General features: G+C 41.7%; 1 protein-coding gene across 1 annotated transcript; it reads right to left on the reverse strand.

Annotated features, from left to right (window-relative positions):
- Window positions 1–12200: 12200 nt before the first annotated feature.
- LOC143902103 (uncharacterized) lies at window positions 12201–12599 on the reverse strand. The gene has a single exon (XM_077414809.1). The coding sequence runs from the start codon at window positions 12597–12599 to the stop codon at window positions 12201–12203; it is 399 nt and encodes a 132-aa protein (XP_077270935.1).
- Window positions 12600–12877: the final 278 nt, after the last annotated feature.

Raw genomic sequence — 12877 nt, forward strand, 5'->3', positions numbered from 1 at the left:
CAGATCTCGAACTCTCGGCACCTACTCTTGTGGAACGACGAGATCGAAAGAAAACCGCGACGATAACAAATGCACAATCTGACATTAAGATCCCCGACAACTCTTGTAAAATCATCGGAGATCCCCTCAACGTATGGAACAGTGAACCATTTACGCCGTTCTTCTTCGCAAATGGTTAGAGATTCATCCTGTCTGCGAGTGCGTCTGTTAAGTAACGCTTTAATTTTCATGTTGATAGTATCAAAAATTTATTAAAGTACAAAAGGATGTCCTCCCAGCTCAATCGAATAAATATGTGGTTTACAAAATTTCCTGTAGAGAATGTGACGCGTCAAACGTAGGCCAAACTAAAAGGCAATTAAAAACCCGAATTTCTGAACATCGGAGCCACATTAATAGAATTACCTCGACACAATCTGTCGTCACTGAACACAGGCAGAATCTAGATCACGATTTTGACTGGGAGAATGTGGAAATTCTAGACAAAGAGAAATATTTATCCAGGAAACTAATTTCTGAAATGATTCACATAAAACTACAGGAAAATAGTATTAATTTGCAAAATGACACCGATTTTCTACATCACGCATACATGACTATTTTAAATAAATTGTAAACTATGCCTACGATTGATGTCCTTATTGGCTGTACAATTGTTATGACGCGTCGAGCTCTCGTGCTCTCATTGGTATTTTGAATTTGTCACAACAATACTTTTATCATCGACACAACTATCTATGTATACATTCGAGTTCTGACTGCGTTACGTTAAATGTTTTTATTCCGTCCTTCGTTTTTAAAATGTCGATGCTACCAACAAGTCACTTCGATTATTTATTAATTCCCACGTTCTCTTTGGCCATTTGGTAAGTTAATCACTGTCTCGTGTTAATTAAGTTTTGATTTTATACATCAAAATCTTACAGATAAGGATCATTTGGTACAAATAACACGAGTCGACGAGCTTGCTATTTAGTTTGGAGATCGTGGGCTAACCATTGTTATCGCTGAGGATGGCTCGAAAATGAGCCGAAACGTTTGAAGTTATATCCAAGAAGATGAATAAATGAGACATTACGCAAGAAGAACCGCGTTTGACCCTTATAGCCTCTTTTCTTCCCGTTTTGGTAGATTTTAAATTCCTTGAGACATTCACTCTCATTTTCGAAATCTCTTTTAAGAACTTCTATGTGACTTTGATTGACTTTAGTTAAATCTTGTTTATACCACAACCAATCACACACATCACTCACGTATCCGAACTCGTTCTTCAGAAATTTATTTTTAAAAATCTTAGATGCAATCATATAAATCTGCCGAAATGTCTTAGGCCTCTGGTCTATTCGTAGACCTTGCTCTTGTACTTCATTAGATTCCGGCTGCGCTTTCTTTTTTTGTTTTCTACATTCTCTTGACCTTTCGGTAGATTACTTTGCGGGCATTTCAAGATTTTTCATTGAAGATGTTTGCAATGCATCCTCATCCTTTTCCGCTTTCTTTTTTCGTTCCCTACATTTTCGTGATCTTTCTGTAGATGACATCTCAGGCCTCTGGTCTATTCGTGGACGCTACTCTTGTACTTCACTAGATTCCGGCTGCGTTTTTTTTTTTCGTTCCCCACATTGTCGTGATCTTTCTGAAGATGACATTTCGGACTTCTCATTTTTTACAGAACTTGTTGTTGGCAACTCTTCCTCTTAAACGTCCTTTATTCGTTTCATATATTCCCTTGATTTTTTGGTAGAGGACATTGCGTTCCTTACTCGAATCCGCGTCTCCTTCTATACTTGGACTCCTCTAATAGACCATTCACAACTTACTTCATGTTATTAAATTTTTCAATTTTTAACCCTCTACCTGTATACGTGGGTCTACGGTGTTTTGTCCAAAATTATATCTGTTTGTGACTTTAAAACTTACAAGCCTGCCAAAATCGTAATAATCGATGTTTTTCAAAATGACTATACAATCGTTAACTACAATGTAGACAGATGCTTTTTAAATTTTTTCAGATTTTTGTGATTTTTTTCAGATTTTATGTTGTTTTTCGAGTCAGTTCTACATTATTTGCCACACTTTCTGGGGATGTCGACATATTTGATATATCGCATATAGCTATCGATTTTCGTGTTGTATCGATGTCATATTAGTTTTCTCGATTCCAGTGGTATATTCCTTTCTATATATATCTAGTAAGTTTTAGTTCAATCTTGTGTAAGCACTCGTACGTTGCACATCCTCGTATTAAACGTGTAAAACTATAATTGTCGTTAATTACATATCCCAGTCCTGTGCTTCCCATAGTAAACAACAGGTTATGGGCCCAGAGAGGTCGAGGAAAAGTAAAAACCGGGTTGTGTATCGACGTGAATACGGGCAGTGAGTCGCGATCGGTGACATCGTATGTAACTACCAAAAAAAAGGGCGCGACGATGCACGCGGCAGGCACGCAACATATCAATAAATTGTGCGACAACAATTACGAGGTATGGAGGATGCAAATGAAGAGCGTCCTCGTGTACAACGACTTGTGGTGTTATGTCTCCGGTACGATCGTAAAACCGGAAAATGCTGAAGCGGCAGCGGCATGGATAACCAAAGACGAGAAGGTGCTTGCGTTGATTGTTCTCGGCGTTTCGAAGACGGAGATCGGCCATATTCGAAAGCAGACAACATCCAAGGGAGCGTGGGACGAGCTCGAAAAAATTCATAAGTCGCAGGGACCGGTCAGAAAGGCAGTACTGTATAGAGAGTTATACCAGTCGAAAATAAAGCCTGACCAATCGATGGCTCAGTTCGTTAACGAATTTCAACAACGTGCTGACATGCTTGTCGACATTGGAGTGATTGTCCCGCCGCAACTTCTGTCCATAATGCTGTTGAGCTGCTTTCGGAAGAGTTCGAAAATTTTCGCGTTGCAATCGAGTACCGAGATGATATTCCTGAGGTAGGTGTCATCAAAGCCAAGCTGATCGAGGAAGATGCTCGAAGAAGAAGTAACGTCAACAGTGAAAATAGTGCCGCATTGTACTCTCGCACCCCGAGTGCATACAAAAAGGAAATCCACGCGAAAAATAGTAGTAAATGGTGGTAAGTTCCTTGGAAAATGTTTCAAGTGTGGCAAGTTTGGCCACCGTGCATCGGTTTGCAAAACAAAGTCACCACAAAATAAAGCCAATCGCGCAGACACCACTGAGAAGAATGAAGACGTACTGATAGCTACAACTGCGATGGCTTGTGAAGTGGAAAGGGAAGAATGGTGCATTGACAGCGGTGCGACGATGCATATGTGCAAAGACAAGAAGTTATTCGAAAGTATAAGCAATGATCCGCCATGTGGTATTCGTACGGCGGGGAAATCTGTTGTGATGGCTTACGGAAACGGGAGAGTGAGTCTCAATGTTCCATCACAAGATGCCGCGAGTCAAATTGTTCTTTCAAACGTGCTGTATGCTCCGAACTTACGAAACAATCTGATATCTGTATCAGCCATTACGAATCGTGGTTATTCGGTAACGTTCGGGAAAGAAAATGCGATTGTATCGCGAAAGGACGGTTCTACCGTATTTACAGCCACGAAGAAAGATCGTATGTATGTTGTGAAAACGACGCAGCAACACAGTGTTATTATGATCGCGGATGGTTCGGTAACGACTCTGAAGTTATGGCACGAGAAATACGGCCATCCTAATTTCAACGATTTGCGCAAACTGAAGACAGAAAATATGGTAACCGGACTCAACATTCCATCAGGAGTAACCAAGATTCCATGTGAGATTTGCAACCGAGCGAAGATACATGCATTACCGCATCGAACTTCAGAAACAAGGGCAAAGAACACACTGGAGCTAATTCATACGGACATATGTGGACCAATGAATGTCACATCGATGGGAGGCGCACGTTATTTTGTAACCTTTATTGATGATAGAACCAGGTACATCGAAATAGTCATGCTGAAGAAGAGAAGTGATGTCTTCGCCGCATTCAAGAAATATGTAGCCAAAGTAGAAAGAGAGCATGGTAGAAAAATAATAAAAGTACGTTCTGATAACGCGAAAGAATACATTTCAAAGGAGTTCAACCAGTACCTCGAGGCAGAAGGTATCAAGAGAGAGTTTTCAGTCGAGTATACGCCACAGTAAAATGGCGTGGCGGAACGAGCGAACCAAACAATTGAAGAAATGGCACGATGCATGTTATTGCAATCCAGAGTTCCGACGTCGCTATGGGCCGAAGCTGTAAACACGGCAGTATTCCTGCGAAATAGATGTCCATCGAGAGCAACGGAAGACAAGACACCGATGGAATTATGGAATGGGAAGAAACCGGATGTGAGGAAGTTCAAAACGTTTGGTTCTCATGTAACTGCTTTAAAGAAGGGTCTTGGCGTGTCGAAATGGGATGCGAAAGGCGAAGATTTCGTGTATGTTGGATACAGTACGGAATCGAAAGCGTATCGGCTATGGCGCAAAAGTTCTACAACCGTAATAAAAAGTTATGATGTCCGTTTTATTGAAAATCCACGTTTTGTAACTCAACAGTTACCAGAGAACATAGAATTACCTCTCCAATCGGAAAACACGAGAGTGGAGCAAGTAACGGACAATAATGACGGTGAGACTACAGCTGAAGATCAACTAGATGAAGATGAGTCAGAGGAGTCGAATCAGGACGAAGAACTTGTACAACCCTCATTAGAGAACCCAAAGAGAGGGTCAGGTAGGCCAAAGATTATACGTACGGGTCAACCAGGAAGACCGAAAAAGGAGTACCAGACGGCAAACATCGCAGAAGTAGAGAACGACCCGCTAACCGTAGAAGAAGCTATGTCCAGTGTTCACAAAAACGAATGGATGGAGGCGATGCGAAGTGAGTACAATTCACTTAAGGAATGTGGAACCTGGGAGCTTACCGACTTACCTCCAGGCAAGAGAGCAATAAGTTGCAAATGGGTATTTCACACGAAGAAACGTCAAAATGGTGAGGTAGAAAGATACAAGGCGAGATTAGTGGCTCGTGGATGCGAACAACGATACGGGATAGACTTTGAATAAGTCTACGCTCCTGTCGCGAGGATGGAAACCATACGCACCTTGCTTGCGTTAAGCGTCGAGGAAGAATTACATGTCCACCAAATGGACGTTGTTACAGCCTATGTCCAAGATGACCTATCAACGGAGATCTACATGGAACAGCCATTCATGTTCGAAGTTCTTGAAGAAAAGGGTAAGGTGTGGAAGTTGTTACGACCCCTATATGGTTTGAAGCAATCCGGCAGAGAGTGGCATCAAAAGTTGAAGAAGAGCTTGAAGAACATCGGTTTACATCAGTTAGAAACCAAGCCATGTGTGTTCGTAGGTCAAATAAACGGTGAAATCATAATCGTAATCGCTTATGTTGACGATCTGCTTATAGCATCGCGAAGTTTGAAAATACTCAATACAGTAAAAATGAAACTAAGTGAAAAATTTAAAATGAAAGACTTAGGACAAGTGAACGAAATCCTGGGGATGCGCGTTGAACGTGAAGGAGCCACAAGGAGCATACGAGTTTCTCAAGAGGCGTACGTAAGAAGAATCATCAAAAAATTCGGGATGACATGTGCTAATCCGGTTTCAACTCCAATCGAAGCTGGTGTAAAATTATCACGCGAAGATGAAGCAACATCAAAGGAAGAAAAGGATGAGATGAAACGGATGCCATATCGAGAACTTGTCGGGAGTCTAATCTACCTAGTGAATACTACAAGACCCGACCTATCATTTGCGGCTAATGCTTTGAGCCGTTTTAATGCAAATCCAGGAAGATTTCATTGGAACGCAGCGAAACATGTAATCAGATACCTGATAGGCACCCCTAATCTTGGAATCACTTACGTCAAATCTGGCAAACCGCTTTATGCCTATGTTGATTCCGACTGGGGAGGAAATGTTGACAACCGACGTTCCTGTACTGGCCTTGTGCTAACGCTAGCAGAAGGCCCTATCAGCTGGAAGTCCAAGCAACAAAAGTCAGTCACCCTTTCAACCATGGAGGCTGAATACGTTGCACTTTCTGAAGTGGTGAAGGAGGTTATATATACACGGCGCCTCCTTAATCACATGAGCGGCGGAGTCTACGTGAACGACCCAACCTGTATAAATTGCGATAACCAAAGCGCGATAAAGTTCAGCAAGGAGAGCGTCTATCATCAGCGGAGCAAGCATGTGGACATCCGTTTCCATTTTACAAGAGAGGCTCAAGAGGAAAAAGAAGTTATCGTGCAATATATCCCAAGCGATAAAAACCCTGCAGACTTGCTGACTAAATCATTACTGAAAAATAAAATATCAAAATGCAGGGACATATTTAAACTAACTAATTGATTGTAGAGCATTTTTTGTTGTTGTTGTGTGTCGATAGGGGGAGTGTTGTTTTTCGAGTCAGTTCTACATTAATCACCACACTTTCTGGAGATGTCGACATATTTGATATATCGCATATAGCTATCGATTTTTGTGTTGTATCGATGTCATATTAGTTTTCTCGATTCCAGTGGTATATTCCTTTCTATACATATCTAGTAAGTTTTAGTTCAGTCTTGTGTAAGCACTCGTACGTTGTACATCCTCGTATTAAACGTGTAAAACTATAATTGTCGTTAATTACATATCCCAGTCCTGTGCTTCCCATAGTAAAAAACAACAAATGAAACATTTATATATATATTTAAATATATTTTAATCGCCTCTGTATAATTATATATAATCATATATAATCATATAGGGTTATATATACTTCCATATGAATCTGGAAAGGATGTGCAGGACCAGGCCGAGAAGTAAACACAGGAGGAAGCCCCTCTTCAACCAACCAGCGCCGCAGGAGCGGCGTGAAAAAAGGCCCAGACCCCTCGAAAGACCAGTAGGTGGCCAGCCAGTAGCGCAGGAGCGTCACAAGAAGAGGCCGGAGCCCTCCACGGGTCACACGCTACTTCCGGGGAAGCCCATACCTCTAGAGCTGCCGGAGGTACGCCTCACCAGGCCCGCCGGATTAATACTGGCCAAGCGAGATTGCCGCATCACTCGACCACCGGCCCTCCATTTGATCCGAATAAAGCAAACCCGGACCACGGCTTGTCAGACCGTGTGCAAACGGGCCTTCCTGGCACCTGGGTCGCCAGTTGATCCACCGGACCAGCCAACGAACCAGCTTCCCGTCACCCCGGGCGCAAAGCTTGACTTGAATAACAACGAGTCATCCACCAAGCCCCTCGTGAATAAAGCCGTTTATATGCTTAAATTTTGATACCAATACATTCAGTACTTATATTTTTTGATTAGGCGCCTTCAAGGCGCCGCCTAAGATAATACAAACACAATGTACAATTGTACATATAGAAGTTGAAAAGTATATTGCTTTGTTACCAAATCTTGTCTCGATAACTCACCGCCACTGCCTTGATCCCTATTGCGACTCTACACTATTCCGAACAGTAATGAATAAATAAACGAACATGTCCTCCGATATTACATATATTTAAGCATACAATTTGCGTGCTTAAGGAACAACGCAATCGCAATTCACAATTTTGTAAATCGCACATCTTTACTTGCAGATCAGTATCGGCATTTGCGTAATCCGATGCGCACCACGGGTTGCTCGGTCGGATATTGCACATTATGATGTCTCTTATAGATATGAATAAGTCTTTTACAGACATTATATATGTCTCTAACACAGACATGTTTCTTATAAATAAAATTAAAAAAAAATCAAAAAGTTAAAAGTTAAAAATTAAAAGTTAGAAGTTAAAAGTTAAGGTACATAAAAGAAATTAAAAAGCAAATGCATAAACAAATTTTTTAAATTTAAAACAAAATTACAATACATTAACAATTTTAGTGTTCAAAAATTTGAAATTATTTATTAACTAGTAAATATTAAAAACAACGCAACAACAATTAAGATATTATAAATATTAATATAAAAGATTTGTATATCATTACATAATGTAATATAATATTAATAATTAATATCTGAAAAAAGCCCTACACATGAAGGGTGTGGTTACATTCCTTAGAACTGTTTTAGAGCTGCAATTAAAAATTTCTAAATTCGTCTATTTACTTCTTCCATATGTACAAGTTGTTCAAGAGAAAACCAACAAGATGAAAATGCAATAGAGACGATTGAAAGTGACAATAATAAAGAACTGTTTTTGGGACAACACACAATGCTTTGGAACGTAAATACATGGATATAGCACCCGGGCAAAATAAAAAGCCTTTGAGCATCGTCTTTGACTCGTATGCAGAAGAATTATCTTTCCCGGCAATATATTACGGACATCCACGAGTCTTTAAAAAAGGCATCAGAGTAATTCTGTTCAGAATAGCAACAAGCGAGATTAGACGTAAAGATCGACGTGGAGTGACACCATAGCATATTCTTTATATTGCTGCAAAGATAATGCGTTTGAGAGTTACCGAAGGACTCTATTCCACTTTCAAAGTAAACGCCTCTACTGAGAATATTACTCGATGTATGATAGAAGATAAAACGTACCTGGATGAATGTGTGGAAAAGAATCTAGCCATTTTGAAATCTATTCCAAACTCGATGCAATATTAGAATTCACGGAAGAAAGATTTGTTTGCGATGATAAGACAACTTGGGAAACCTACAATGTTTCTAATGATGAGTGCAAACGAGATACGCTGGCCACACCTCCTAAAGACATTGTACAGACTAAGTAGAGAGGGAAACGGTCAAGAACTGATAGATCCAATGATCGAATTACAAGCATTACAGAGGGCCAGCTTAGTAAACAAAGATCCAGTAATATGCTGCATTTATTTTAACAAAAGTGTCGAGGTAATTATGAGAATCTTATCAGCAAAAAAGTCATACAATCCCTTTGGAAAGTATAGAGTGATAGATTTCTTTAAACGTATTGAGTTTCAAAACAGAGGTAGCCCACACGCGCACATCTTGCTTTGGCTAGAAAATGACCCTAAAAAAGTAATATCGGAGAATATGACCGAAACCATATTACATCAGAGATTTGTGTTCAGTATCAGTCACTGATTTACCAGAAACATACGCTAATCAAGTGCACAAGCACACGTTTACATGTTAAAAAAAAAAAGATAATAAGTGTCGGTTTAATATACCCTACTGGTCTATGGATCAAACTCGCATCATGATACCCATCACTAAAGACGATGGTCGCAGAGAAGATTTGAAAAAGCGGGCCTCAAAACTTAATGATAAGCTGAATAATAAATTTTACGAGACAATCGAAAAGTTTCTATTGGATAATAATATGACAATGAAGTTTTACTTAGATGTAATTCGAGTAAGTATACGAAGACCTACTGTTTTTTTACAAAAGGAACATGAACGAATTGTGGACAAACACTTTCAATCCATGGATAGCAACCATACTCAAATCAAATATGGATTTGCAGTTCATTATCGACGAATATTCATGCGCAGCATACGTTGTTGAATATGTTAACAAGAGCAACAGAGGGGTAAGTTATCTTCAAAGACAACTTGTGGAATTATAGGATAAAAATCTAGACCTAGATTTTATAGGATTAATGAGGAAAGTGTGCATCAATATGTTGAACACTGTTGAAATGTCTTGCCAAGAAGGAGCTTGGTACCTGTTAAAACAACCCATGTCTGAGGCAAGTAGAGAGGTAATCCTCATCCTAACCATGTCGCCTAGCGAACGTGTAAAAAGACATAAGAAAAAGAAACAAATGGACATGGAACAGATGCCATACGATTTTACAGATGTGTGGACTTTGAATGTGATACAAAAGTACGAACCTACTCGAATAGAGGATGTGTGTTTGGCAGACTATGCAGCATGGTATACAATGATAAACAACAGAGACTATAAAAAAAGAAAACAGGCAAGAATCCTGCGTTACTGTAATTACGAGATGACAGATAAGTTGACGGAATATAAGCGTGAGATGGTTACGTTATTGGTCCCTTTTAAATGTGAACATATAGAAATCACTGATCACATGAAGTACTTGCAGCTATTCGATGAAAGAATAGAAGTCATTAAGAGTAATTTTGGTGAATATCAAAAAGTAGATATCGATAAACACATGGAGGAATATAAAATCCTTTGTGAAGATGTACAGGAGGAAAGAGAGGAAATAGACGCAAGGCAAGAACTTTTTTTACAAACTATAGCGACAACCAGCGTTAATAACGATGATATAAATAGTATTGAGGTGGGAAATTTGACAGCAGTAGTCAGAATGCGCGACAATGTTATGACAGCGAGGAGTTTTGTGAGAGAACGCGTAGAACAAATTACGAACAACGAAACTTCCTTCTGACTTTAATGAATACATTGCTAACCGCAGATAGAACTTTTTAAGTGTTCTTTACAGGAGTGGCTGGTAGTGGAAAAACTTTTACATTAAATTTAGCAAAAGAACTGACGAATATATTTGCACAAACACAAAACATAAAAACAAATGCATACGTAGCATATGCATCCACAGGAAAAGCTGCGGTGGCCACAGGAAGAACCACCGTATATGCAGCGTTTAAGATAGCAATTTTAAGAAGTAACCCAGGATTGGCAAGAGAGACTATACAGTCTTATCGGAACGCATTTGCAGGAGTCAGAGTTGTAATTATCGACGAGGCAAGCATGATAGGCGCGGAGATATTAGACAAGATAAACAGTAGAATGTGCTATATCACTGGCAACTTTGACGATCCTTTTGGAGGAATGAATGTCATTTTCTGTAGTGATCTTAGACAACTACCACCAATTAATGCAAGAGCCACATACAAACGGTTAAAAGACTCCATAACTGGGGCTTACCTTTGGCAAATTTTATGAATTGACAAGAGTAATGCGTCAGAGTGATTTAGTCTTTTTAACGATACTCAATAAAATAGGTAACGGAGAACCATTGATGGAAAACAAGACAAAGTTAATAGAGAGTCGTTTTAGAACTGTAGAGTGGTGTAACAAACATGTCCCTGGTGCAATACGCCTATTGTTCGAGAGTCCGCGGGTTGGAGACAGCACGAGGAAGACCAATACACGCACGTAAAATAAAGAGTCAGAAATACGAATCAAAGTTTATAATGTCCAAATAAATATGTACAAATATTTACAAAAGTTCTTTTCAGGCAGAGAGCCGTGAGCGCGCACAGAATTTAGCACGGCAAAAGCGGTGAAATCAACCGAGTGTGTTGCAAGGCAAAAAGCGGTATCTAAGCGGTCGTATCGAAATACTAGGCGGGTGATCTGCGAGCAAAATCGATTCCGCGGCGCAGCGGCGGTCTTTTTATCACCTCCGAAGCAAACCTCCCTCCAGGCTGGTTACCACTAATTTCGGGAGGGTGATTGGCCATCGGAACCCTACGTCATCGTGCGGACGTCACCGATTTCACGTGACGACCCGAAGGGAGCGTTACTTGTTTTGGGTCGCTGTGTTTATAACATGGATCTTTTCTTTGTGTAAGCGGATGAGTCGTTCGGACCGTCGAACAAAGCTTGACTTTGTTATTGATGACAATATTATAAAATTTTCCAGAATGCGAATAACGAAAGATCCATGCTATACTGAACATTATCACTGCGAATTTAAGGCGAAATTTTAAGCGCATATTTTATTGAAGGCGTGCTCGCGCTGACACGCAACCGAACGCGGTTTTCGTGATACGGTTATCACGATCTCAAACATCCCGTCCGCCTCGTCATATGGTGACGAAACGAGACGGTGCGCTGGGGCGACGAAAGTCGCAGCAGAAGATATCGATATTTCGATTTTTAATTGATTCACAATGATGGCGATTCCGGCGCGTAGTGCTGGCGCGCAATGGCGGTGTGGTGCGGCTGCGCGACCGCACGCAGTGCCGAGCCAGCGATTCACGCGGAGGCCTTCGAGCAAAGAAAGTTCCTCGAAGAGGAGCTCCCAGCAGTGAGCGTCGGAGGAGGTGAGCGGAGTGTCCCAATCCAGCTGCTGCAGCCACGCGGATTGGATTAGAATCTTGGCGCGGATTATAACCGGAGCGAGCCATCCCAACGAGTCAAAGAAACGTGCGGTTTCCGCGAGAACGCGTCGTTTCGTAAATTGCGTGATTGTGCGCGGGTGTATCGCGAACGCGAAACAGTCCTCGCTCGGGTACCAGAGGAGGCCCAACGTGGTCTGGCTTTCACTCTTCTAAGATTGCGGTTCTTGGAACAGGCGGTGTTCTAAGGGAATGCCCGCTAGGACTTCCTCGCAATTCGACGACCACTTCCGAAGCGGAAACCCGCCCGCCATGTAAAGTTCGCGAAGTTCAGTTTGCAACGCAATCGCATCGGGTATTATGTCCGCCCCCGTTTGGATATCGTCGACGTAGCGATCCTTGAGCAGTGCGACGGCGCCCTGCGGAAATCGAACCTTTTCATCGTTGGCTAACTGGATTAGTGATCGGATTGCGAGAAACGGCGAGCACGCGAGACCGTACGTCATAGTGTTCAAGAGCAGTTCGCGCAACAGTTCGGTCACCTTGCGTCTCCATAGGATTCTCTGGAATCCGCGGTCTTTGGGATGCACGAGGATTTGTTGACGGTACATCTATATGATGTCCGACACGTACCGGCGCCAACGCGAGATCACGTCGGCGAGCGCCGGCAAGAGGTTGGCGAGTAGATATATCAATAAGAGTTCTAGGCCGGGGATCTCAGGGGGGGTGAGGGGCGGGGGGGAAAGACTCGCGGCCGAGGGGTCTGCCGGGGGGGGGACTCGTTGGCGAAGGGAAGCGGGGGGAGGGGGGGAGGACTCGCGGCCGAGGGGTCTGCCGGGGAGGACGACTCGTTGGCGAGGGGGAGCGGGGGGGAGGGGGGAGAACTCGA

Source organism: Temnothorax americanus, unplaced genomic scaffold, assembly GCF_048541705.1.
Source record: "Temnothorax americanus isolate GAGA-0224 unplaced genomic scaffold, ASM4854170v1 Scaffold38, whole genome shotgun sequence".
NCBI lineage: Eukaryota > Metazoa > Arthropoda > Insecta > Hymenoptera > Formicidae > Temnothorax > Temnothorax americanus.

Coding starts and splice junctions, on each gene's coding strand:
- LOC143902103 (XM_077414809.1), bottom strand. CDS start 12,599: ATGTACCGTCAACAAATCCTCGTGCATCCCAAAGACCGCGGATTCCAG.